General features: G+C 30.9%; 2 protein-coding genes across 2 annotated transcripts; both read right to left on the bottom strand.

Annotated features, from left to right (window-relative positions):
* Nucleotides 1–289: 289 nt before the first annotated feature.
* LOC115880689 lies at nt 290–2,589 on the bottom strand. The gene is made up of 3 exons (XM_030897970.1): nt 2,549–2,589; nt 2,269–2,451; nt 290–613 (listed from the first exon to the last, which is right to left on the bottom strand). The coding sequence occupies exons 1-3, from the start codon at nt 2,568–2,570 to the stop codon at nt 294–296; spliced, it is 525 nt and encodes a 174-aa protein (XP_030753830.1). The 5' UTR covers nt 2,571–2,589; the 3' UTR covers nt 290–293.
* Nucleotides 2,590–12,697: 10,108 nt separating this feature from the next.
* Nucleotides 12,698–24,150, bottom strand: LOC115880662 (glycerophosphocholine phosphodiesterase GPCPD1). Its single transcript, XM_030897943.1, has 5 exons — nt 22,462–24,150; nt 22,174–22,403; nt 19,127–19,364; nt 18,168–18,365; nt 12,698–14,513 (listed from the first exon to the last, which is right to left on the bottom strand). The coding sequence occupies exons 1-5, from the start codon at nt 23,788–23,790 to the stop codon at nt 14,343–14,345; spliced, it is 2,166 nt and encodes a 721-aa protein (XP_030753803.1). The 5' UTR covers nt 23,791–24,150; the 3' UTR covers nt 12,698–14,342.
* Nucleotides 24,151–25,417: the final 1,267 nt, after the last annotated feature.

Below are 25,417 nucleotides of genomic sequence, written 5' to 3' on the forward strand. Positions count from 1 at the left end.
CTTCAATTTGGATATCTGTAGGCTTTCTCCCTATGTTGCGTAGAATAAGAGAAAATGTTAAATGGCACCTTATTTAGTAATTAATATTTTGAACTATTTTAGTATTTAAATAATTATTATTATTATTTTCCTAAAGTCCACGTGGCGAAATACCCAGAGGACTTTTTTGAAGAGATGAATCCGCCACAGAGGTATAGACATTATTTAGAAATAATAAAACAAAAAACTGAATAAAATTTATTATTATATTACAAATAAATAAACTAATCTACATCATAAATAACTTATATTTCCTATGTCACGTTAGAACTGCCAATATTATTCCCATAATAATCATCGTTTGTAGAATAACCACCATTCAAATGACTATAATCATTAAATCGGTTGTTATTGTACACTAAATATCCATTTTTACCCATTCTGTCGTACTCATCGTCATGGCCAGCACTGATTTTATGTACTTTAACCGAAGTACCCTGATGATCTTTTTCGAAAATCTTCTTTAACGCTATTGAACCGACTATTATCATGGCAGCCTTGGCGGAAATCAGAGCTTGGGCAGCTATAAGACCCAATACTTTCATAACCAATGGTGCAGTAAGGCCAAAGATACCTAATAGAAATAAGAAATAAAAATAAAAAATACAAACATTTTAAAAAAGCTTTAACTGATTTTAGGACTACTCTTTTACTTATATTGAATTGAATTCTAAGTTATTTTGTTTATTTCTTAACCCAATAGATATACAGGGTCCGGCAATAGTGCGTCGGGCATCTGTAGCTCCTAGAATAAAAAACTTGAGAATTTTGTTTAAGTGCGAACCTAAAGTATGTGCCAGGATGTATTTTAAGAAAATATTTTAACTTCTATAGGGTGGCTCAAAAAAGTGTGAGTGGACCTTTTTTTAAATGGAATACCCTGTATATTATTGCATTTTTGGCTTCCTTTCAGATCACTTTACATAACCCTAAGATATGAATAAATATATTTTGATAGTTTCAGAGATATTAAAAAATAAATAAAAAATATGTATTTTTCAGCCCTTCTTAAAAAAATTATTAAAAATACAAGAACTGTCCTGAAATAAAAACTATATTAGGTATTTACTTTAGATGGTCTGTACTTACTTTGCTATAAATATGAAAATCGTAAATTATACAGAATGTTCAAAATTCTGCGCCAAACTTTCTAAAATATAAAATATTTTTTTCTCGTTTTTTTAAATGGAACACCCTGTATATTATTTTTTTAGTAGACGGAGAATTAAAAAATGAATATTTTTTGTATTTAGAGTATTTCAAATTTTTTAACGGTTTCGCAGATATTTGCGGTGTTATATTTCATATGGCATTTTCCACAGTAAATTTTTATCGAAGCCACCCAATGATTTTTCTCTCGTATTTTACCATTGAAAGCGCCATATGAAATAATACTGCGCGTATCTGCGAAACCGTTCAAAATTTTGAAATACTCTAAATACAAAAAATGTTCATTTTTTAACTCTCCATCTAATAAAAAAATAATATACAGGGTGTTCCATTTAAAATAACAAAGAAAAATTATTTTATATTTTAGAAAGTTTGGCGTAGAATAATGAACATCCTGTATGATATACGATTACCATATTTATAACAAAGTAAGAACAGACTATCTAAAGTAAATACCTAATATAGTTTTGATTTCAGAACAGTTCTTGTATTTTTAATAATTTTTTTAAGAAGGGCTGAAAAATACATATTTTTTATTTATTTTTTAATATCTCTGAAACTATCGAAATATATTTATTCATATCTTAGGGTTATGTAAAGTGATCTGAAAGGAAGCCAAAAATGCAATTATGTACAGGATGTTCCATTTAAAAAAGATTATCCAGGTCCACTCACACTTTTTTGAGCCACCCTATAGAAGTTAAAATATTTTCCTGAAATACATCCTGGTACATACTTTAGGTTTGCACTTAAACAAAAAACTCAAGTTTTGTATTCTAGGAGCTACAAATGCCTGACGCACTATTGCCGGACCCCTGTACATTTTATATATCTCATTCGAAATATTAAAAGCACTAACGTCCAAAAATGAACATAATCTTTTCAACAGAAGACGTTAACAAAAATATCAGAATAAATATAATCTACTATTCAATTAAAATGACAGGCAACTGTCATTCTGATTTAACCCTTTGATGTAGAGACTATAATTCACTTGATTTAACAAATAAAATTACAAATATTGAGAAAAAGTAAGACTATTTATATAAAACTTCTTACCTAGAAGCACCATAAAAGTATAATTGATATATTTCTTCTCCTTCTTCATCTGTTTTTTGTTCATGAATCCACCACCTCCATCACCATCTTTACCCAAAACTCGTCCAGTAAAGGTTTCTAATTCAACAGACACAGTGTGGGTTGTAAAAAAATTGGTTATTGCTTCTTTCAGACGGTCTACACCTAAATTTGGGCAAACAAAGCAAAAGTGAAATGATAATTTATACGGAGATTCTAAAGAATTAAATAGAATTCTACTTAGAAATATAATTTATACTACATGTGTCACTTTTAATGACCATCCTAGAGAAATCTTCCAAAGTAATAAGTGTAATATATGTAGTAGTAAATGCAGCGGCGTAGCATGGCGTCAATACAATTAACTTGATTCTTTGTTAAAACATTTTTATTTGCGACCTGTTCTGTATCTGCTGCCGTGCATATTTGATTGTAAATAAAATATGTTGCTTATCTTCGAAACATAATGTTTTTATAAAAGATAAAAACTTTTTTTACTAAAACAGTTTTGCTCGTTCGGTGTGCGTCCGGCCTAAAGATGAAGGATTAAATAGTTATACTCCAGACCAAGGTTTGATGAAAGAGCAGTCTCCGATAGATGATTTATCCAGGGTGAAAGCTCAATGAAAATTTCCTTCTTTATTTTTTAGTTTTCTTCACAATTGCCAGTCGAACGTTTCAACAAAAATTATTACCCTGGATGATTTCACTCTGATTCACTTTGGATGAACATCAAAAGTAATACAAAATAACTGTATATTTTATATTTTTGGGTGGTGGATAAATAATAATTATCTACCTCTTAAATTTCTTGGCTGACGAGGTATTTTTTCTTTATTTCTTGCAAATGTGACTCCATCGATAACTGTAACATTCCAATCTAAAGATCTCTCCACTGATTTTGTAATTCTGTCAGATACGCAACTGGCACTAAAAATAATAAATGCAATAATACAACTCACGTGTCAAGCTTTCATCAGAAATGATTTTGTTGATGCGAGAATCAGATAATTTTGGTGGGGTCAATCGCTGGACGCCAGTTGACACAAAACTTGTCAAAAATGAACCCTAATTATAGAAAGTTCAAAGTAGGATAGAACGTTTCCAGAGACATAATCTATTTACAAAAAAAAATATTTTCCCGAGATTTTCTATTTTTTCTTTAATTTTAATCTACAACATTTAAAAGTACTTCATTCTCAATATAGAAATAAATGTCAACCTTCATAAGGCCAACTAGCTGTAGGCGCCATTAAAATCTAAAGAAGAGTACAGGACAAGTAATGACATCTAGGGCTTGCCCGCGCCAAAATTATTATCGATTGTCATTCCCCAGCCATCTTTGACGCCGTTTTTTTTTCGATCGTTTCGACCAAAACACTTGTTGTAAAAGACTATTTTGAGGTGAATTAGTGTTTATTTTGATGTTGTAACTGCCAAAGTTTCCCAATTATTGTCATAAAACACCTTAAATACGGCACAATTTTTTCGCACTTATATTCATTACCACCGAGTATAATCAACACCAACCTTTTGTTTACCCCTGTGCACTCTTTTAAAATACCTCCAATAGTCTTAACTACATTATAATCGTCAGCGAAACAACCACTACAAACGAAAACACTAACCAACACCACAAACTCAAACACCCGCATCTCTTTCCTTTCTCCGATCACACTATAAAGAAAATGGAGATTTTTTTCATTAAACCCCAGTTAAATACCGTGGGTAATTAACAATGCAATTGCATGTTGCATGCGAGTTTTGCAAAAATCGTTTTGTTCGGTTTCCATCGAAATTTGCAGCGGTGGTGCTCACTTTTGTTCGCAAATATCCGCGAGAATAATTGGGCACGAGATCCTGCTCAATGACCGAGATGTTTTACTATAGGTAACGAAAACGACCCATAATGCTAATAGTCAAACAATAAAGCGGTCAGTAAAGGAGAAAATGAAACGGGGTTGGCTTTTCTCCTCGTCAATCTGCATAGTTTTACGACTATATTACAAGGTGGCCCATCGAAAACGTTCCGCAAGGCATAACAGCCAGGGTATTTTTTTTTTTCAAAAAAAAACAAAAACACGTCAATTTTGTTTGTGAGGTGGACAACTTTTGCCCCAAAAATGATTGCAAAATATTCAACCCTCTAAGCGGGGGTGTCATCCCCCAACTTTTTTCAAATGGGAAGGAGGGTCAAGTGGCGTCTCAATGAAAAGGACTCTCTATTCTCTATATTTCCCCACTTCGTTTTTAAAAATCGGTCGAGTCATTTTGAAAATATGAAAGATTGAAATTTGAAAAGTACTTTTTGCAAAAAACGCATAAATTGAATTAATTAAAAAAAACTTATCTTATTAATGAAGCAAATGCTGAAAATGTTGCCCGTCAACCTCCATACAGTAAAACAAATTATTTTCAATTCGTTCTAGAACATTCTGAAAAACTTGCGGGGTCACTTCGCGACAAACATCAATAATTCGTCTTCGCAGGTCTTCTAATGAGGCGGGTGGAGTGCTATACACTTTACTTTTTATGTGTCCCCATAGAAAAAAGTCTAAAGGAGTCAAGTCGGGTAAACGGGGAGGCCACTCAATTGCACCCCTTCGTCTTATCCACCGAACGGGAAAGTTATTGTTTAAATAATTACGCACATTTTGAGTGTAATGTGGAGGTGCACCGTCTTGTCTTAGTTCCCCTTCAACGTTTCCAGGATTGTTCTCTATGATGTCAGTTAGGGCTGGGTCGATGGTATTTTCCAGTAAATCCAAGTAAATATCACCTGTTAGATTTCCAGGAAGAAAAAAAGGACTCACAATAGAATTTCTAAAAATACCAGCCCACACTTTCAATTTCTGAGGCTTTTGTGTATGCACCTCGTGAAAAACCCTGGGGTTGCCCTCAGCCCAGTACCGACAGTTGTGCCGATTAACTACACCGTTCAAAAAGAAAGTACACTCTACCTAACCTGATTGTTCAACCTTGTGGCAAGTGAAAAAATGCGTAAACATCTAGAAATAATAAGAAAAAACAGCAAATTGGTCGAAGGAATTTATCCTTATCATTTACTCTGATAAATGTTTAAATAAGCTTTTCAAATTTCAATCCTTCATATTTTCTCAATGACTCGACCGATTTTCAAAAACAAAGCGGGAAAGTATAGAGAATAGACAGCCCTTTTCATTGCGGTACCACTTGACCCCCTTCCCATCTGAAAAAAATTGGGGGATGATACCCCCGCTTAGAGGGTTGAAGATTTTTCAATCATTTTTGGGGCAAAATTTGCCCCCCTCACAAACAAAATTGACGTGTTTTTAAATTTTAAGAAAAAAAAATTACCCTGGCCGTTATGCCTTGCGGAACGTTTTCGATGGGCCACCCTGTATGTGTATAATACCGTATGATCGAATAAAAACGGCGTCAACGATGGATATGAAATGAAGATCGCTGTCATTTTATATGTAAAATTATATGGGAAATGTCATCGATCGTCATTTCCAAGCCAACTGGACGCCATTTTTTTTCGATCATACGGTATATGAACAATAATCGAACTACAATTTCAATTATCATTGTATATCCATATACGAGAGTAGTAGCATCTAAATCAGCACAATTTATTTACTGTTTGAAAGTCAGCTAAATAAGTCTAGCAAAATAAAACACTTTTACTTTTTACACTGGACGCGCGTTTTGCTAACCATGTTAGCATCATCAGCAGATGATTAAAACTGAGTTAGCAGATGATCATCAGCAGATGATTAAAACTGAATGACTGCATCATTACTAACAATGGTTAGCGAAACGCGCGTCCAGTGTAAAGGTAAAAGTGTTTTGGTGTATTGTGGTGATTTAGTGTTTTATTTTGCTGTGCAACACCAAAGGTTCCAACTCCCAACTGTAATAAATAAGTCTATCTAAAAGTTCTTGTAAAAATGGAGATTCATATTATAGATAGGCCATACAATATATTTGCACCTTTATCCTTATCATTTACTCTGATATTTGATGCCACTAGTACGGCACTCATCAAACCCAAAATCTGGCTGCGATATGTTGACGATATCTTCATAATCTGGAATTGAACCATTAGACAGATGGATTTCTTTCTGAATCACCACAATTCCCAAAGTATCTCCATCAGACTTATGATTGAAAAATAGAAAAACTTCTGCCTACTGTTTCTGGATGTTCTTATAGGTACTGTAGGTAGAAACAATGGATTAATTAGAACGTCTGTATGTAGAAAATCCAAACATACGAGGCAGTATTTAAATTTCCAGTCGAACCATTCCTGAAGCAACCAAATTAGGTAGTTACAAAGCAGGGTTGGAAAAAATCATGATTTAAAAAAAAATCAAAAAAATCAGATTTATTTGATTTAAATCAGTTTTTTTTGATTTTAATGAATCAAAAATAATAATATTTAAATCGGATTTCCAAATGACTAGGACTTATTTCCAATTAAAGTCCTATCCTGAATGGCTAAATATTTATAACTCTGCCCGATATCGATAACATTAATAATTCTAGGGTGCGTTTGTCATTTTTCCACATCGGTCACCAGTATATTTCGCAAAAAAATCGCTCGCTTCAGATCAAAAGGATTTTTCTTTCAAACGTCTCAGAAGTATTCATTTTTGTCATTTTAACGCCTAGGTATAAAAGTAAAGCACTGTTACGCCTAAGCACAAAAGTACAAAACTATATTATTAAACTGATATTAAGTGTCAAATTCAACGAGTGTACAAATTGTTGCTCGATTACTGTTTATATTATTTGCAATGTTTGAAATTAATTAAAAAATTATTTGTAATGTTTTAAAAAAATAGTATGTATGTTCTATTAGGAGTAAAAATGTACTTTTTGTTCTTCCTTGTAAAATCGGAATAGCTTTATGATGGTCCTTCAAAGGTACAGCATCATCAAAAAAAGTATAATTTTTACTCCTAATAAAACAATACACTTTTGTTCGGAAATAGTCTTAAGTCGAGAATGAAATTAGTATTATCTAATTCTAATGTCAAAGTGTAAAATACTTACTGCAGATCAAAATGTCGGTAAGAATTTGGAAAAATACAACCGTTTCAAAAAAATATATAAAACAACATATTTCCTGACAACAATTATAGATTCTCGGGAATGAAGATATAGTCTCTATATCAGAAGAACCTAGTTCAGCACTAGACTGCAAATGATATGTATTCGAACAGCAAATTTTTGTCACTTTTACATAAATTTTAAAATAAATCCCGGCATGCGTTTAGCGGTCTAATGGATTCACACGAAATTAATTCAAAAATCGGTCCAACATTTAAATTGATGAATAGATATTTTTATATAGTTTTATAACATTTAAATTACTTTTCGATTTATTATCTGTTATATCTTTTATAAAAATAAATCATGCCAACCCTGTTACAAAGTAATATTAAAACGGATTTAAAATGCTATTAAAACAGTTAACTGATAAGGGAAAAATGGTTTAAAAAAAAGCGAAAGCTTTAAGCTTTTTTTTAAGTTTTAAGATTAGGAAATTAATGGCGACTGTTTTTGGGATAGCCAAGTCATCCTAACCGATTTTCTTCAAACAGGGAAAACCATTACGCGAGCACTACGCATCATTACTTTACAATAAATATAGGTAGACATCACAGCTAATTCAGACATCACAGAAAATTTTGTTTCACCTAGACAAGTCGCCATCACACCTCTGCTGTCACACCTCTGCGGCCAAAATTTACGAATTATTTTGAACTACTAGACTACCCTCTCTATTTGCCAGATTAACCCTAGATTGTACCTAGAGACTGTACTAGCAGTCATGACCTATGCAAGCGAAACCTGGACACTTAAAAAGTTCATTATAAGGAAACTGCAGGTCGCACAACGCTCAATAGAACGAAATATGCTGGGAATAACCAAAAAAGACGGTAAAAGAATAGAGTGGATGCGATAAAAGTCATCCACAGACTAAAATCCATCAAGTGGCAATAGGCATGACACCTGGCAAGAAATACAGATAACAGATGAACCACAAAAATTACAGCATGGTACCCACGAGGAATTAAAAGACCTAGAAGAAGACCAAACCTGAGATGGAACCATGACATTAGGAGGGATAATTTGGGCCCGCATAGCCAGCAATAGACAACCAATTTTCCCAACTACAAAGAGAGTATCTAAATATGTGAGGGAGGCTTCACCATGACTGGAAATGGTTGAATAAGCTGAGAATGATAATACCTAGAGAATATAATTTTATGTGTTGAATTATACGGTATATTTCATAAAACTATATTTTTCGATCATCCAGTAAGTAAAATTTTCACAAAACGACAATTTTTATTTTTATAACTTTTTCGGGTCCCTCAGTTATTTATTTATTTATTTATTTATTCTACAACACTCTACAGCTTACGCCAATTACAGAGTGGGTTACCACACAAAAGAAAATTCAATACAAAATAATTAAATTAAACAAAAAATAACATCAATGAGAAAAAATACATATCAATGAAAAAAACAACAACAATATAAACCAAGAAAAACCACTAAACTGAACTAACAACCGAAACCAAACTGCAGCTGAAAATATCAAAATTACACTGATATAAATTATATGCATCCTGCATACGTTTCAATGGCGAATATTTACTTACATTTGTGCGCGAGGAGGCCACATAAAATGTAAAGCTATACCGAGAGCTACGTGGGACCAGAAAATTGATTTGACTGAGAACATCCGGACTATCAATTTCATTATGTAATAACTTGTATAAAAATTTCAGCTCTGAATTTGTCCGTCGAACCTCCAAGGAATCTAGAGAATGTTTCTGCAATAAAGAGCTGTGACAGCAGCCAATTTGCGGGTAAACCCCATCAGTTCTTAAACTCAGATATTTCAGAAAACGACGCTGTACCTGCTCGAGAGCATTAATATGTGCCGCATAAAACGGCGACCATACAATTGATGCATACTCTAGCTTTGATCTTACAAAAGCATAATAGAGTAGTTTTAATGTGTTACTATTGCTAAAATCTCTAGTATTACGCACAATAAATCCCAAGGCCTTAAACGAAGATTGAACGACTTCAGATATATGCTGAACGAAAGATAGTTTACTGTCAAATGTGACACCCAAATCTTTAAAAACAGATACTCTACCTATCATCGTATCACCGATAGAATAATTATAAATTTGTGTTTCCGATTTCAAGGTATAAGACATGACTTTACATTTTTCAACGTTCAATGGTAAGTTATTATATGAACACCATGCAACTAATCGATCAACACACCTCTGAAGCCGTTCACAGTCATGAGGCGAATCAATGCGGGAAAATATCTTCATGTCGTCTGCAGACAGTAAGACACTTAAATCAATTATATCAGTGACACCGTTTATAAAAATGTTAAACAATAACGGTCCCAAAATAGACCCCTGGGGTACACCCGAAGTAGCGCACAGTTCGACCGAATTCTGGCCACAATACTCCACCCTTAACAATCTGTTTTTTAAATAGGACTCAAACAACATTAATAAGTTAGCTGAAAACCCAATCCGATCCAGATGGAAAAGAAGGATCCCATGGTCAAGTCGGTCAAACGCTTTAGAAAAATCAGTATACACAGCGTCGACCTGACTCTTTGTATCAATAGAGTCAGCAATAAATTGTGTAATACTTAAAAGATTAGTTGTCGTCGACCGACCCCTTATAAAACCATGCTGATTTGGTGAAATTCTACCTCCCACCTGGAACGCCAATGTGCCATAGAGAGCCATTTCTAACATTTGGAAAAATTAGAAATTATTGTTACAGGTCTCTAATTTTCAATATTATTTCTATCGTTCTTTTTAAATACTGGGATGATCTTTGAGGTTTTCCAGATAACAGGAAACGTATTTGTCTTCAGGCACAGATTAAATAATTTCGTTAGTGGGGAGGAAAAAAACTATTGCGCAATCTTTCAACAGAAATGAGGGTACTTTATCGGGTCCTACCACTCCGGTGGGCTTCATTTTTTTAAGCACTGCAAGATATCTCTCTCCGATATCCGATTCAGTGTTATATCACCAAAGGAAGAATTAATTTCAGTGCTACCTTCACGAATATGACCGTTACCTGATACAATATAGGACGATCGAAAAAAGTCTGCAAATGCATCTGCTATTGATTTTGTATCATTGAGTTCGAAATCATTAAACTTCATTTGTTCAGGAAACGACCGAGACTTACTTTTATTATTTATAAATTGCCAAAACTGCTTGGGGTTATTAGTTAGACCACCCTCCACGTCCCTACAATATATACTATAGTTTTTACTAATATTTTGCTTAATTTGCGCTCTAAGCTCCTTAAATTTTACCAAGTGAAAAATAAAACCAATGTTATCAAAATGAAAAATTAAACCATATTTACCAAGTGAAAAATTAAACCAAGTTATCAAATAAAACCAATGTATTTTTCAAAAAGTATATTTAATAAAATAACAACATTGTAAATATCACAGATTATACATCACTATACAACATGCAGATTAGAAAATAAAACCATCCTTAATAAGAAAAATATCACTGCAGATAACGACAAATTAAACTTAACAACACAAGTACATAAATATAAAATACTTATCGTAACAATATATTAGTTTTCTCTCTTCATCTCGCGTCCTCTTCAATTTAAATAAACTGTATTTCTTCCTATCGTAATCGGCTCTTGAATTCCGTGATTACCGAAAAATGGAACAAAAACTGTAACTAATAATAACAGTAAGCAATATTTAATACTAAAAAATATAACATTATTGTCCTTTGAACCTAGGAATATTTTGTAAATTTCATGAAAATAAAAAGTTATCAGATACTATTATATACTTCCCTGCATACACATAATTTGTAAAACAATATACAGATATAGAAAACATACAATTTCCAAATTTAATTCTTCTTAATTTAATTTCCGAATTATTGATAAGATAGAGAACATTTTACTAGACAAGCCTCTGTAAGTATTAAATAAAATAATAATATGTTCCAAATTAATTAAGATGCAATATAAAAATTATACTTCGTATAATCCAATAATTTCTAGAATAGTTTTGTTTGCAAAAATATTAAAAATTGCTTTTGTGCTAAGTGTTGTAAGCTGTGGTTATAGTTTTAGCATCAAAACCAAAACTTGTATTTTTTCCATATTTTTTTTTTATATTCTAATTCGATTATAAATAATTATTATAAACATCTTTGTTTCGAGTATGACTTTCAGTCTCTCTATAAATTATATTTATCATTAAAAAATTGTACCCGTATATTGGAATTATTATTTTTAAACTGTTTAAGAGTAAAATTGGACAAGAATATTGAAACACCTAACCTGTATAACTGTATTAAATTTTAATTGTATATATAGCACGATTGAATAAAAACGGCGTCACAGTCAGCGTTAAAATAACATTTTAATTCAAGGTTTACTGTGTATGTTACCAAAATCTTTAACAGCTGATCAGTATATATACTAATTCAATTTCAGTTTGATATTAAAAATAAGATATAAAAATTATATTTTTTAAATAAAAAAAACCATACGATAATAAAACGGCGTCACGATGGACATCGAAATAAAAACGAAAATAATTTCTAAACCTGTATATGTTATGTATTAGAAATTAACATAAAAACTTGTCAAAAACTTCAATTAAAAAAAGTAAAAATTACAAAACAGACCTATTTTTATTTCATTTTATATGTAAAATTATATGAAGAATATCATCATTTTTGACGCTTGTATTGATTCTTAGTACTTGCATAGCAAAACTCAAAATTCCAATTTCCTATACAGGGTGTCACAGAAATAAGTGCAAGTATTTTAACTGGTAGTATATTGCGGCCTCATAAACACGCTTATGAGTTATTTTTTGCGAAAAAAAAATTTGAAAATTTGGAATTTTTTTAAAAAAATTTTGGAATTTTTTTTAATTTTAAGTTAAAAAACATAATTTCTTAATAATATGGCAACATAGGTAGCTTAAATTTACATGAAAGAAAATCCAGAAAAGATCCAGTGGTTCTCAAAATTTTAGCAAAAAATGATTTTTTTTCTGGAAATTTTCAAAGTATAAAGTCCAAAATAACTCGGTTATTTTGGACTTATTTGAAAAACGATAAAGAGAAAATATGTTTCTTTTATTGAGATCTACCACCCCTTAAAATACTTGCACTTATTGCTGGGACACCCTGTATAGTTAAATGGTCAATTTGATAAAACTAAAAATTGTACATATTTTTCTATTTTTTTTAATAAAATAAATAGATAAAATCGACCCCAATGTCCAATCAAAATTATGTGTATCAAAGAAGCCTAATTGATCCTTAAATCTGACGAAAAAAATACCAAAATCCATAAGGAAACATAAAACGAAATCAAAGCAGCTATGCTTTATTCTATCATAATTATAACAAACTTTGGTTTAAAAATGTTTGAACTAAGCATCAGAACAATTCTGCCTTCCTATTATTTTTTTCTAATTTCTAAAAAGCTATAATAAAATAATTACTGATTGTAAAACAAAATATAGATATTGCTAAAACTGTCGCAAAACAAAAACAACTTATCTAAAATCAAAGTACGTAGTTAAATTCCAACTAAATTATTATTTTAGAATGCCAATAAAAAATTTACCACAAGTTCATAAAATTTATGAGCATTTATCACAGTATATTACATAGACATAAAATTGCTAAAATATCAGTGAATCTCTTTGAATCACATTAATATTTTTATTGACATTCCGCGAATAATTTCAATTCAATAATCTAACACATCACTAATCTAAATTTATTTGAAATAAGTAGGGAAAGATTTTACAGATTTTTATAATTTGACTATTTATATTATTATGTATTCTGGTCTTATAGAAAATATTACTATGTATATAGGAACAGAATAAACAAAGTATAACGGTATTTAACAAAAGATTATTAAAAAAATATAATGTGTATGTTGGCGTCATTAATCATATCCGTCGTTCCCTGAAATGCCTAGTGATTTCACGTATGGTAGCTTAACACTTCAATGGGTACATTGTTTGACTGTGGTTCAGAATAGGCATTCCCTGTAATGACGCAATTATTTCAGTGAAACGCAGTAATTATTACCCTCTACGCATTTTATCTTAAATATTGTGATTACAGAAAATATCTTACTTTTGACGATAGCCTAAAATGGACAAACAGGGTAACTTAAAATAATTTAGTTAAATACTACGTTTCACTGAAATATTCCGTCATTACAGGAAACGACTGAGATGCACAGTCAAACAATGTACCAATGGAAGAGTTAGGCTATGAGCCCGAAATACATGAATTGCCTAAAATGCCTAGGCATTTTAGGAAATGACGAATTTATCTGTTTGATGCCGACATATACAAAATTTACACAACTACTTATTTATGCCAAATAGTACAACCATAATGTGCAAGAGAATAGTTTAATAGTTTTTGTATCTATGGTGTAAATATTATGCAACAAAAAAGTTTATAATGCTCATAGCATTGTAAAGAATTAATAATTATTATCATAAAGCTTCATCTTTGTCGATAACGATAATACCCTTATCGAGAATTACGGACTAAATTTCCATCCCTATACCTTATCATAGATAAAAATAAAATTGTATAAATTATAAATTTATTTTCCTTAACATAAATAATCCTTTGAGCAAATAAAACGTACAGAATATCTTTTAAACAAATATTGATACAATAATAACATTTACAAAGATATTACCCACATTTGAAAGACAATGTCAAAAGAACACTAAACTTTCCGTAAACTATGTCTCATTATTTCTAACAACTGTATCAAAATACTCTGAATACCCATCTAAATTCATTTTTTTTATATATTACTATATTTTCTTTTTAATACACAATATATTAGATAAAATTAAAAAATAGAAAAAGCGCTAACCATATTATTAAAGATGTTAAAATAAAATGTATTCCTTTTTAAATTGTAGCCAAGCTATTGTAGCAGATAATAATACTTTTTTTATTTTAGACTTTTTTGACATAATCGGACACGTTACTTTCCAAACTCTCCAGAGATGTCGCTGTGGATAGTTGGTCAGGAATAGTAGTCCTGGCTTTGTCCACATTTCCTATTCCTGGAACCGGAGTTGGAGCTACAATCACAGGTGGGGTCGCCTCTGCCTGGGCAGCTGCAAGCTAAATTAAGAAAAAATACTCTTAAAATTAAATAGAAGGCTTGTTATTTATAAACGCTGTAGTGGTCTGTAAAAGATAGCTGTTTGGCTTGGTGCAATTTAATTATTAGTTCAGTAAATAAATATTTATAAAGAAAAAGAAAACATTATTCATATAAATTATAACAGAATCAAAAGTGTATGTCATTTAACACCTTCCCAATACCTTCTAAAATGTTAAAGCCACTTATAAAAAAGAACGAATGCCTTAATATTTAAAAAGATATTGGATCTATTAATTTTAAAAAAGAATTATAAATATGTTTATTAAAATAGTCAATAACAAGTATTTAATAAATATATAACATAGATAAAAATCTCAGGAATTTAAATTACACTGTTCTACTAGTGCAGTCTACGTTACCGTGCATCTCATAAATCGTAATTGAAACAACGATCAATAAAAATAAATTAAAAAATTGCCCATGCATAATGCATTTTAACAGACATAAGCAACTACGTGAGGCGTGAAAACAATTGTATAAAATAATATAATAAAATGTTTATAAAAACACTTTAAGCATCCTTCCTAAAAGAATCATAAACTAGAGAGAACCGTGCACGTTTTTACAAATCAAAATATCATTCAAAAACCAAATAAATCTTATATTCACATACTAGCACATTCTGTTAGAACTTTCATAATAATACATAATAAGTAACAGATCTACTAAAGTAAGAGACCTACTAAAATAAACAAATAATGTGTAATACATATAGTACGTGCATGAACACATACAAGGTGTTTCAAAACACATGTGCCATCTCTCGTGGGGAGATTCCTCACGTAAAAATAAGATTTATTTTTCATATCAACATAGGTCCGATTCTACTTTGTTTTGTAACCATAAGAGATTAAAATCTTTATTTTTATTGATTTATTTTTTCTGGGGGTTGGGGGGTCTTCGAATGGGTTTAAATATAAATCCGTCATGCGTCGTCTCTTGTTGTTTTTAACCAGTTTTATTGGTTTATTTCAAAAATTACAGATCATATTTCAATTTTGTTGGTTTGACGGAACGATAAACGACAAACGGACGCCGATGCGTATGATCTCGCCTTTAGATTTTTGAGGCTTGTCAAAGTCTTGCCAAATTATAGGTTATAATTTTGTGTCAACTTATGTCAAATACCTGCGTTTTGGAAGATGATGCAGTTTGATTCGTGTTATTACGTGTGTTTTGTGTCTTTTGAAGTTAAGTGAAGGAAAAATCGAGGGAAAATTAACTGTGGACCCAGAGCACAGTTAATAGTTAATAGTCGCTGCCCAGGCAGAAAGTCTCATACACCAATAAAGTTGCCATCAATAAAGTTTGTATATGCTACAAGGATCGTACTAAGCATATACTACTGGAGTAGCTGTAAAATATCGACATCACATGATAGGTAAATAATGGATTTTAGTACTGCAGAAAAATAATGTCAAAAGGTACTGGTTTAAAAAAAATTAAGATTAAAGTTAATTAATCAACCTTTAAGGTATAAAATTTGGTAAGTGTTATTATTAATAAAATAGTTTGTTTTTTATGTTGTTTTATTTATTCCTGTGGAATATTACAAATTTGTATTTGTACATAAGTTATATTGATAAATATAATAATAAATGCGGGCAGTTTCTTGAAGCTTGAAAGTAGTTCTTTTTTATATTTTTGTGGTATGTGGTGTTTTGTTCTTGTTTGTTTTGTATTAACACATACCGTTTTTTTAATAAAATAACTCAATTACATTTTTTCAGTTTTATACAGTTTGTTTTCAAAATATTTTGAAGTAATCACTTATCAGTCAAATATTAAATATATTAATTTCCTGCTATGCGTTCCAGTTGTAACAACTTATTTCTTTGTAAAATAAAGTAAACTACTTTGTAATTAAACTGACAGACACATCTATCACTGTCAAGGATCTTGTCGTTGGACAGACTATAGCACTGAACATCAGTGTCATATATATTAAAATTTAATAATAAATTAGTCTAAATAAATATAAAAGTATTCCAGCGATACCCATATGCACGTCCCTGGTGAATATGTAGACACTATTTTCGCATTCAAATATGTCGCACATATAGTAACTTTTACCCTCAAAATTTCATTTGAATCTCTAAAAGCACTTGGAAGAAATTTATAATAAATTGATAAAAAGTGTTTAGTATAGATGTAGATATAAAACGAAGCAGAATAGGTTGCAGACCTATCTTGATTTGAAAAATAAATCGTATTTTTACGTGAGGAATCTCCCCACGGGAAATGGCACAGATTTTCTGAAACACCCTGTACACAACGCAAATAAAAAATTATATATTAACATATATGTATTAATTTCTGATACTTAACTGAAGCTTAAAGTGGGGAACTACGCTATTACGATATAAATTATATTTGCACGCGCTGACAGCCCTAGAAACATATCAATACAAAAATCAATAATTATTTAATATTCAAATAAAACACTTATTAAACTAACTCCGTCGATAAGTATAGGTAAAGATGACTTTCCATATTTTAATTAAACAATAATTGTTCGGTTTGATATATAAAATGCGTAGATACGTATAAATAATTAATAAAAATGTTTCTAAAGATAACGAAAAACAGTTTGAACGTTATTTTAGTGAAAATATTTTCAGAAGAGTCAAAAATATCAGATTTTGTTCTAGCTGTGCATTTCTTATTAAATTCATTTTTCTTAAATCAACATTAATAAATTAGGACTATGAATAATTTATTTTCAAAACAAAATGCATGCAGAATATTAAAATAAAAAGTAAACATAACTAGGGCCTAAATAAGTTTTGTTTTAATTGCGTTAGACACGTAATTGCTTTTTGCGCAAAAAGCAAAAAAACAAGGCCATCGTTTTGACAATAAAAAAAATATTTTTTTAAACTTTTGTTTTAATGTAAATGAGGTTAACTCAAGTTTTATAACTTGAAAATGAAGGTATTTTATACAGATCGTCCCCTATGTCACATAAAGACCTAGACTTTGATTAGCTAGAAAATAACGCAGTTTTTAAATTTATTGCATTTTCATGCCTCCGTTTATCGGATATACGTTGGTGTTATTTTCTATTTTCGTTTCCATAACGATTTTGCTATTTTACTTATATTTTTATTAAGGTTAGATTAAATTTGTCAAAACGTCCGTTATCGTATGAACGGGTCCGTTGACGGGCTGAAGTAAAATATTTACGGATGAAAAGTGGCGCGAAAACGCTATGACCAATCAGAGCACCGTCGGACCAACGTATCACGGATGCATGAAAATCAAGCTTTAGTTGCGCATTTCCCTTTTTTCTTTTTTTTAATTAATTAAATATTATTTATGTGTTTACTTTTATTACAAGTATATTTCTCCACTTTAATAACTAATATCATTTACTGTACCAACGAAGAACAATTAACAAATTATTAAGTCTATCCTACTTTGTATTTTAACACTTTAAAAAATTAAAACGCCATTGATAAAACAGATTTTAGGTTAATTAGCTCCGCGGTAGCTTGATTTGCTCCATCCTTAGACCTTTTAATCAAGGATGTCAATAAATCCCAATAATTATAAAAATATATATTAAAGTATATAAAAATACATAAAAAAACTGAAGAATAGTGACTCACCTGTATTATTTCCTTCTGACTCTCCCGAGCTTCCAGTAAGAAAATACTCTCTTTCACTTCCTTATTCCCGTACTCGTGAATTTTATCGTAAATTACTCCATGCAATCCCAATTCTTTCAGGAATTTAATGGTGGCAGGATCGGCATTGTCATCACCCCAACAGAAAATGATCTGATTGGCTTCTTTGGACAGCCGAATCTAAATATGTTAAGAAGAACAATTACTAAGAGAATGTCTTTTTTTAATCTTTCTAAAATTAGTCTTAATTTTTGACAATGACGTCTAGAGACTGACCTCGCCAAAATTATTATCGATTGTCATTCCCAGCCGTATTTGACGCCGTTTTTTTTTCGAGCATCTGTATAATCTGTCTAGCTAGGAAATATACAGGGTGGTCCGAATTGTATTCCGGAAACTTGGCAGCGTATTCTTCATGTTTATTTTTTGTCAATAATGACATGTATTGGCTATTTCAATTCTAAATATCTTGAGAACGGTTGCAAGTAGCGATTTTTACCAAGAGACATTTTTTAAGTAAAAAATTACGGAAATGTATATTTTTTCGCTCAGTGGCTTTATACAGGTACGGACGAAAAGTTGTTACTCTTCAAAAGAGTTAAAACAGGTTTAGGTGGCGCCCTCTACAAGTAGGAGTCATATTGACCTCAAAATCAAATTTATCAATTAAAAAAACTCCCAGACACCAATTTTCATCCAAATATTGACGTCACTTCAGAAATTATTTGGGAAAAATCGAAATAAAAATGAAACTTCTACACCCTGTATCCCCAAAACTAAGCATTTTAGGACATACATTTATACGAAGTTTTTTACTTATTTTTATCTGCAGAATATGCTGCTAAAGTTTCCGGAATACAATTCGGACCACCTAATAGCATACTTCTGATCATTAAGCAAATTTTATTATACTTATTATTAAAATTTCAAGACATACTTACCAATGATGGATCCCTTAGCAAATCCTCTGTATGGACATTAACCCCAATTATTTCTATCATCGTGGCATACTGTACAGCGGCTTTTATGGACCAACATCTCGGATCGCTATACTTTGGATAAAGCTGGCTCTCGCCTTGGGTTAAAAACATCACAGGATACTTGTTTTGCTTCAATCTGATCACTTGACAGATGTCTGGATTGAAGCAGGAAAATATGATACGACGGTCCGCCCCATATCTGAATTATTCAAAGCTTTATCAAAAAACATACTGTAAATATAAATATATTGTTTATATTTCTTTATGTCAATTAGTTAAATACTACAATATATATTTTCTATAGGTTTTATTAAAATTTATCAAAAAATAAATATATTTTTTAAAGAATCATTCTCATTTTTATATTTATCTTGTTACTAAATCACCAGATATACAGAGTGGTTCAAATACATTTCTCTTCTTTTTTATTTTTTTAGATAAATAAACGAGATTTGGTATGTTAGTATATTACACAAATTAGGATTGATTGGTGTATTCAATTGTTTTTGATCACTTCCTGTTTCACCGGAAATGACTACAACTTTTGATTTTTAATTAGCACCCTCGATTTTTTTGCTTTATTCGATAGAAAATGACATTCTGAATAGAATGACATATCATATGTCAACTTTTGACATTTTCGCTTAATAAAAAATTGTATTTTAAAATTCAATCTAGAGTGCCATGGCTATGTTAAAAATACTAATTCTTCATCAAGGAGCCTTGGAAAAATAGATTTGATCGTCTAATGTTTTTAGTGTCTTGTCCTGGCCAGTTAGAAAATGCTCAAATCGTATTTTTAATCATATCTCAATTTTTTCAAATGGAACGAGGGTGGCTCATTAGCATATTTGGAAAAAGCATTTTTTTACGAATAATTTGATACCGCACACTTGCTATTTCAAGTCAAATTTTCGTTACGAACCGCAAGTTATAATTTCAAATAAACCATATGCGAAAATGGCAAAAGTTGACATATGATATGCCATTCTATTCAGAGTGACATTCTCTATCGAATAAAGTAAAAAAAATACCGGGTGCCATTTAAAAATCAAAAGTTGTAGTCATTTCTGGTGAAACCGGAAGTAACCGAAAGCAATTGAATATATCAATCAATCCAAATTTATGTCATATACTAACATACCAAATCTCGTTTTTTTAATTAAAAAAATCAAAAAAGTTATAGGGGTGAGCCACTTTGAGACGCACCCGGTATATCTTAAATAGATTGCTGTAAGTATATTTTTTCGCTCATTACTCAGTGCTCAGTGAGACTTATACCACTACTAGTAGATGATTTTTTACTATAGAATGGGAATTTTATAGAATTCCCGTTCTAAATTATTAATAACAATATCTATTCCCTGTGTTCTTAGATTTATCTTAGGTCTCTTGATAAAAATCGCTACGAGTTAATAGTTTTTCTTCATTTTTTTAAATGGAACACTCTGTATATTATTCCTTTATTACATGACAATTAAATATTACTATAAGTTGGCCAATATTTAACTTTACTATAAATATCATAATCTTAAACCACACAGGGTGTTTAAAATCTATGCCAACTTTTTAAAATATAAAATAATTTTTCTTCGTTTTAGGGTTCCGTACCCAAAGGGTAAAAACGGGAACCCTATTACTAAGACTTCACTGTCCGTCCGTCCGTCCGTCTGTCACAAAGATCTATCTTATGAACCGTTATAGCTAGACAGTTGAAATTTTTACAGATAATGTATGTATGTTAGCGGCAACATAAGAACAAATACTAAAAACAGAATTAAATAAATTTTATAAATAAAAAAGTACTTTCACTAAACATTATCTTTTAAGTAAGAATTTTACATAGCATCTTTCAAGTCCTCGGTGGCCGCGTGGTTAAAGCGTTAGGACTTTACGCTGCTATGACATTAAAGCCGTAGTAAGGCAGGTTCGAATCCTAGTCAAGGCGACTTTTTTTTAATCTTTTTTTTTTAATTTTTACATATTTTTACATATTTATTTTTACTTTTTACATATTGATTATTGATTAATACAATTACTTATACGCGCATTGAAAATTTCAGCTAAATCGGAAAAAAAGTTTATAATAATATAGTGTCTAATGTTGTATAGATAATGAAAGGTACGGAACCCTTCGTGCGCGAGTCCGACTCGCACTTGACCAATTTTTTTTAAACTGTATATTATTTTTTTGTTAAATGGAGAATTAAAAAATGAACATTTTTTATTCTTAAAGTATTTCAAAAATTTTAACGGTTTTGCAGATATTGGTAATATTAAATTACATACGGGGTTTCAACGTCTTTGGTTTCAACAGTAATTTTTTATCAAAGCCCCCTAGTTTGTTGGTTTTGGTCTGGTATTTTACCATTGAAAGAGACTTATGTAATAAAAAAGCGAATATTTGCGAAACTGCTAAAAATTTTAAAATACTTTAAATACAAAAAATGTTCATTGTTTAATTCTCCATCTAACAAAGAAATAATATACAGTGTGTTCTATTTTAAAAAAACGAAGAAAAATTATTTTAAATTTTAAAAAGTTTGGCATAGATTTTGAACACCCTGTGTGGTTTAAGATTACGATATTTATAGTAAAGTAAATACAGACCAACTATAGTAAATACCTAGTATAGTTTTGATTTCAGGACATTTCTGGTATTTTTAATGTTTCTTAAAAAAGGCTAATTTTTTTTATTTATGTATTAATATTTCTTTAACTATCAAAACATATTTAATAATATGTTAGGATTATGTAGACCGATCATACATATATAAAACTTTAGCATAAAAGTATATTTAAATCACTCCCTATATCTATCAAAATAATCTTAAAAATTGTGCTAATGTTGCCACATATACATGATTTAAAAAAAGTAGAAATATTAACAGGCAGAAATCATTTTAATTTTTACAGTTATGATTATTTTAATCAGATAAGCAATCATGTGTCTCCATCTCCAGATACATATTTATTAAAACTTTTAAATATATTTTTTAAGTACTTACTTTAACACTACTTCCAAAATTGTATCCAAATACAGATTCAAATCAGTGGGATGATATAGCTCATAAGACCCATCAAACAACTTCATTGTCCATTTAATTTCAATATTAAAACCAACGTGTGGATTTAATGTTTCTAAAACCTGATGGAGTGTTGGAAAGGGTTGATGTTCTTCCAAATCCTCATCGAAAAATCTTGGATTCTTTGATTTCCCTTCAGTTACATGATAAATCTAACAAATTTAAATTCTAAGCTCTAATATTATTAATTTTATATTGAAAAATATTTACTTTCAACAATTTAAGTTGTTCTAAAGTCAACTCTTTTAATGGTAGCTCCAGCATATCCTGTTCAGTTAAATCCTTTTTCTTTTTCATTGAAATACAAACGTGGAAATCATGATAAATTATAGGCACTAAATCTTTACTCAATTGCACATCAAATTCAACAAAATCTGCTCCGTGGTCAATTGCATTTTTCAAAGAAGCAATGGTATTCTCACGCACTTCTGCACAATTTTGTACTTTGGTCTTAAAACTAGAACCCGAACCTCTGTGCCCCACATCTAAGCCTGACCTATTTTTCTTCCAGTATCTGGCATAGGAAACTTCCATATCACATTTAAAGTTGGGCATTGATCCAATCACTAGATAATCAACCCGTAGTTCACCCAAAGGGCGATGTTTGGTACTGGTTACAGGTAAAACAATATTGCCTTCAGAAGACTGAAAGGCTGTGGGTAATAAATAGCTAAATCCTGCATGATAAGGTGGTTCATTTTCCTCAGCTCTTGAAGAATAAATGTAGAAATCAAAAAGATACGCTGTATTTTGTGGAAATAAGATAGTACTTTCAAAAACTAGCATACCACTTGTGGGGACTTCAGTACCAAATTGAGGTTGAATTTTAAATGTTGGATCGTCGTCTTCCAAATTTGCCACTTCTGTAAAGGCAAACTTTGCACATTCTAAATTCTCCTGAGTATCACTTAACGATTCTTCTAATGCTTCCGACATTGATAATTGCCCATTTGAAGGATGACCACGCAAGTTCACAGGAGTTACTTTTATATAGACAGTTCTGTGAGTATACTTTGGCCTCCACAAAGTAAGAGGCGTATTGTAAAGTTTCAACTGAATCACTGACTCTTTGCTTAACCAACCCCTATCGACATGCATATTTTGGTCATAATTTCCATACAACTGAGGCTCGTTCTCCACAGTAGGCGACACATCAGCATAATCAATCAATCTAGGTTTGAGATTGGTCTCCCAATTTCTAACAATCACTTGAATTCCACTTTCAATAATAACACAAACACAATATCTGTAATCTATTTTTCTCCTATCAGGTATTTCCACATATCCAGACCAAACATCTGATCCTTCTTCTTGTTCCAAAGGAATGCATCTTTCTGGACTCCAACAACCCAACTCCTTTAAGTCACCAATAACACAAACTGTTTCATCTTTTTTCAGGTCTGGAACGCTCACTCGAAATAGCCAGTTTCTGTGAGCATATTCAAAAGATTTTATAGAGTGGCTCTCCAGACTGCCGTCTCCTTTGGCCCCCCTCACCACGGCATTATTGGAGTCTTCTAAGAAAAACCAGCGTTGCATATTAACAATAAACTTCTAAACAGGTACAACTGTAAAACCAGATGGGGTCTGCTTTTTCTTATAACAGATATTTAAATTTTATATGCGGAAAATCAAAACAAAGGTCATAATTAAATGTCAAGATTTAACAATAATCACCGCACCAAAATAATGATCAATTGGCACATTATGACACAGAACTGATTAAAAGCCAATGAATAGAATTCAAGCGGCTGCAAAACACAAATAACACTAAACACTGGTTATCGATGATTGACACCCACTTTAAAATTTATATAATCATGTAAAAAGTTGATTATAAACCTAGCACAGAGAACAATATTATCCAACTGGAATGAATAACTTCAAAAAATTTTGACAACACACAACAATATTTATTGATAAATGGGGTTAGGTTTCGTTAGGGACGGGCTAGAGTACCGATACTTTCAAAATATCGATTTGGTTATTGAACTGTATTTTTTCTCCGAAGAATCCAGCGATCAAGAAATAGAAAGTCGGATAATCGAAAGTCTGCTGTAGATCATAACTTTTATCGGGCTGATCTCGCTCGTCATTTATTAAAAATTAATTTAGATTTATCAAAGACAGAAGAAAGTTTTTGGAGTTTAGTTAAAAAAAAATCAAAAAGTTTTCAGTCACATATCGATTTTCAAAAAATAATTTCTACAGATTGGATAAAGAATATATTATACAATATATAAAAAAGGCGTCAGCGATGGCTATGGAATGAAGATCGCTGTCATTTTATATGTAAAATTATAGGGAGAATGTCATCGATGTTCATTTCCAACCCAACTAGATGCCGTTTTTTTCGATCATACGGTATTAACGAATTTGATTCACTTTCTTCTTTCACAAAATTTGTATTGAAATATCAATATGTTTGATAAACACGTGGACTGCTCACAAATACACGTCGCGTCAGTACGTATTTTTAAGCCGTTAGGCTGTCCTTACCACTTTTCGTCTCGCTAGCTCGTGTGTCACGGCCTTGAATTTTTACTCACAACAGTCACAACGCTCGTGTTTTTGTTTTTTCTAAAAACACAATTTTATTTATATTTAAATTGCCATCTACTATCGATATTTTTTGCCATATGCACATTCCTAGATGATGTACATAATGAGGCATGAGGTGATTCTCACTTATTAATGAAATACTTAATCAAAACAAACATTATCGGATGTTGGCGGATATTGCCCTTAGTTTGATTCATGTTTGATTCGCAGACAACTCTAGCAATCTAGCAGTTTGTGAAATAATCTGAGACAGTTATTTTATAGATTTATTAAAAAAAATTGTTAGTGGCATTTCCTTTTTTTTTCTATATAATTTATTTTCTAAATTGTAAAATCGATTTTTAGCGAAATTAAAAAAAAAATAATTAGCGAAGCAAAATGTTAATTAATATATAAAACTGATTTATCTAAAATTATCTTGTTTTTCTTAAAAGTGCAATATAAATAAGACTTATTATTTAGATTAGGTATTTAATAAAGAGTATTATTTTAATAAGTAGATTAATTTTTTTAATTACATAGTGTAAATATTGGTCCCAAAAAATTTTATACAATATGATCGAAAAAAAAAACGGCGTCAGTGATGGCTGTGAAATGAAGATAG

The sequence above is a fragment of the Sitophilus oryzae genome, unplaced genomic scaffold (assembly GCF_002938485.1).
Source record: "Sitophilus oryzae breed Bouriz unplaced genomic scaffold, Soryzae_2.0 scaffold_1640_pilon_pilon, whole genome shotgun sequence".
Lineage (NCBI taxonomy): Eukaryota > Metazoa > Arthropoda > Insecta > Coleoptera > Curculionidae > Sitophilus > Sitophilus oryzae.